The 1,961-nt window shown below is 37.3% G+C and overlaps 1 protein-coding gene across 1 annotated transcript in view; it reads left to right on the forward strand.

Annotated features, from left to right (window-relative positions):
* Positions 1-1,961, forward strand: part of RAPGEF6 (Rap guanine nucleotide exchange factor 6) — a 211,190-nt gene that overhangs the window by 110,281 nt on the left and 98,948 nt on the right. The window contains exon 7 of the mRNA XM_019642167.1: positions 476-607. Within this exon, the coding sequence (XP_019497712.1) occupies positions 476-607 (132 nt within the window). The remainder of the gene's footprint in view (positions 1-475; positions 608-1,961) is intronic.

The raw sequence follows: 1,961 nt of genomic DNA on the forward strand, positions 1-1,961 counted from the left end.
AACGCGCCACTTGGCCGGCCCCAGTTGTTCCTTTTCTTAAGTCTTGCCACCAGATGCTGTACTTTAATCCAAGATATTGTTGATTTATTCTGGTATTAGTGACCATTTTATATCAGTGGCGTTTGTGCACACATTTATGTGTGTTAATGGGTAATAACATTCCTACCCTTTACAGTGGAAATAGCTGATAGTTTCTTTGGGGAAGAATAGGAGCCAAGTTTTCCTCTGAAATACCATTACTAATGGTAATCTCTTTGGAAAACTGTTCATTGGGCTTGCTTAAGAGGGTCAGAGTACTTATTTGGTTCTTCTAAATTCCTTAGCGTTTTCCTAAGAACAGAGACTTTAGGTTAGTAAAGAGGTTGCACAGTAACGTATGTAAAACAAAAGTTTGTTGCAGAAGTTACATTGTGTCAAAACTCTTATAAAGGTAATGATTGATATTTAGAATATCTTAATTATTTTTCTTCTTCAGCTTCCAGCGGATCTTACAAAGATGCACATCACAGACAGCCCTCATCCACAGGTGCCTCATGTGTCTTCTAGTCAGTCTGGTTGTAGCATCGCTAGTGACTCTGGGAGCAGCAGTTTATCTGATATCTATCAGGTAATACCATAGGAGTTTGTGTATTGTGTATATGGTTTTTTTATTCTGCCCAGTATCCTGTGCTTGTTCCTTAGGTGATCACATGTCTTTTAAGTCGGGTATGAAATTCAGGCATAAGGTCTTTGGGAAAATATGCTTTATTTACTGTTTCAAATTTGCAAGCCTAATTCAAGAGGTATCTTTTGAGAGTGATTAAACATGGTTCAACAGTGTATGGATATAGTGTTCTTTTTAATTTTATCCAGGTGAATCCATATTAATATATAATGCTTGCTTTGGTAAAAAAATAGTTCTTGAAACAACTTAATTTAAACTTATAAAAATGCTGATTTTTATTATTACTGTAAAGTCTTCTATAAGTAAAGCCATGAAGAAAATTAGAGTTGCTTTTGTATTGTAAAGGCTCTATTAAATTTTCTAGTCGCCACATTAAAAAGTAAAAGGAAATAGGTAAAATTAATTTTAATAATATATTTACTTAGCACACTACAGCCAAATATTATCATTTCTACATGTAATCAAATGTTTAAAAATTACAAATGAGTTACTTTATTTTTTTCATACTAAGTCTTCAAAAGCCAGATTTTGTTATAAACTTACAGCACATCTCAGTTCATACAGTCACATTTCAGGTGCCTAGCAGGCTTATGTGGTTGGTGGCTACCACGTGGTACTGATCTGTTGAAATAGAATTATTGTCTGAGAAAAACAGTTTAGACTGTGGTTCTACTGAGTTACCCGGATTGAGTATTTTAGGAAAAGCAGCATTCCTCTCTTAAGGGAAGTTTGTAGGCAGACACAAGATGGAAAAAGCCGCTGTGTTTGGTTTATGCATATCTTGTCTCCATAAAAAGTAATTGCTCTGGCCATCAACATCTCCTGTTTGCCATTTTTGTAGTAGACAGAACAGGAGATTTTTTTTTAAAGTAAAATTGAAAACAATGCAGTGGCTCTGGGCCACTTACTGTGTTTGTGTAGTTGGGCGCCATGCATCCTGCCCCTCACCAAAATAAGTGCCTTATGGAAGAAATATGAGTTATTGGACAGGTCAAAGTACAGCTATGGCTTCTCTGGACTCGTGTTTTTTCTAGAGAAGAACCCTGAGTTAATGAAGTTCAGGAACATGGCTATAGATGTCTCTCAGGATGCGCGGGAATAGACCTTGCTAGGAGAGCTGTACAACAGCGAGGTGGTGATGATGAACTATGGATGACCTCGTCTCACTAGTATAGCCAAGTCTAAGGCAGGTGTGATCACCTTTTTTGGAGCAAGGAACAGAGCCCTGGATGATGGCGAGAGAAGGGAGAAGAGAATAGTGCACAGATTGAGATTCAAGGTCACTTGGAGAGGCCAG

This window comes from Hipposideros armiger, unplaced genomic scaffold (assembly GCF_001890085.2).
Source record: "Hipposideros armiger isolate ML-2016 unplaced genomic scaffold, ASM189008v1 scaffold_66, whole genome shotgun sequence".
NCBI classification, from domain to species: Eukaryota; Metazoa; Chordata; class Mammalia; order Chiroptera; family Hipposideridae; genus Hipposideros; species Hipposideros armiger.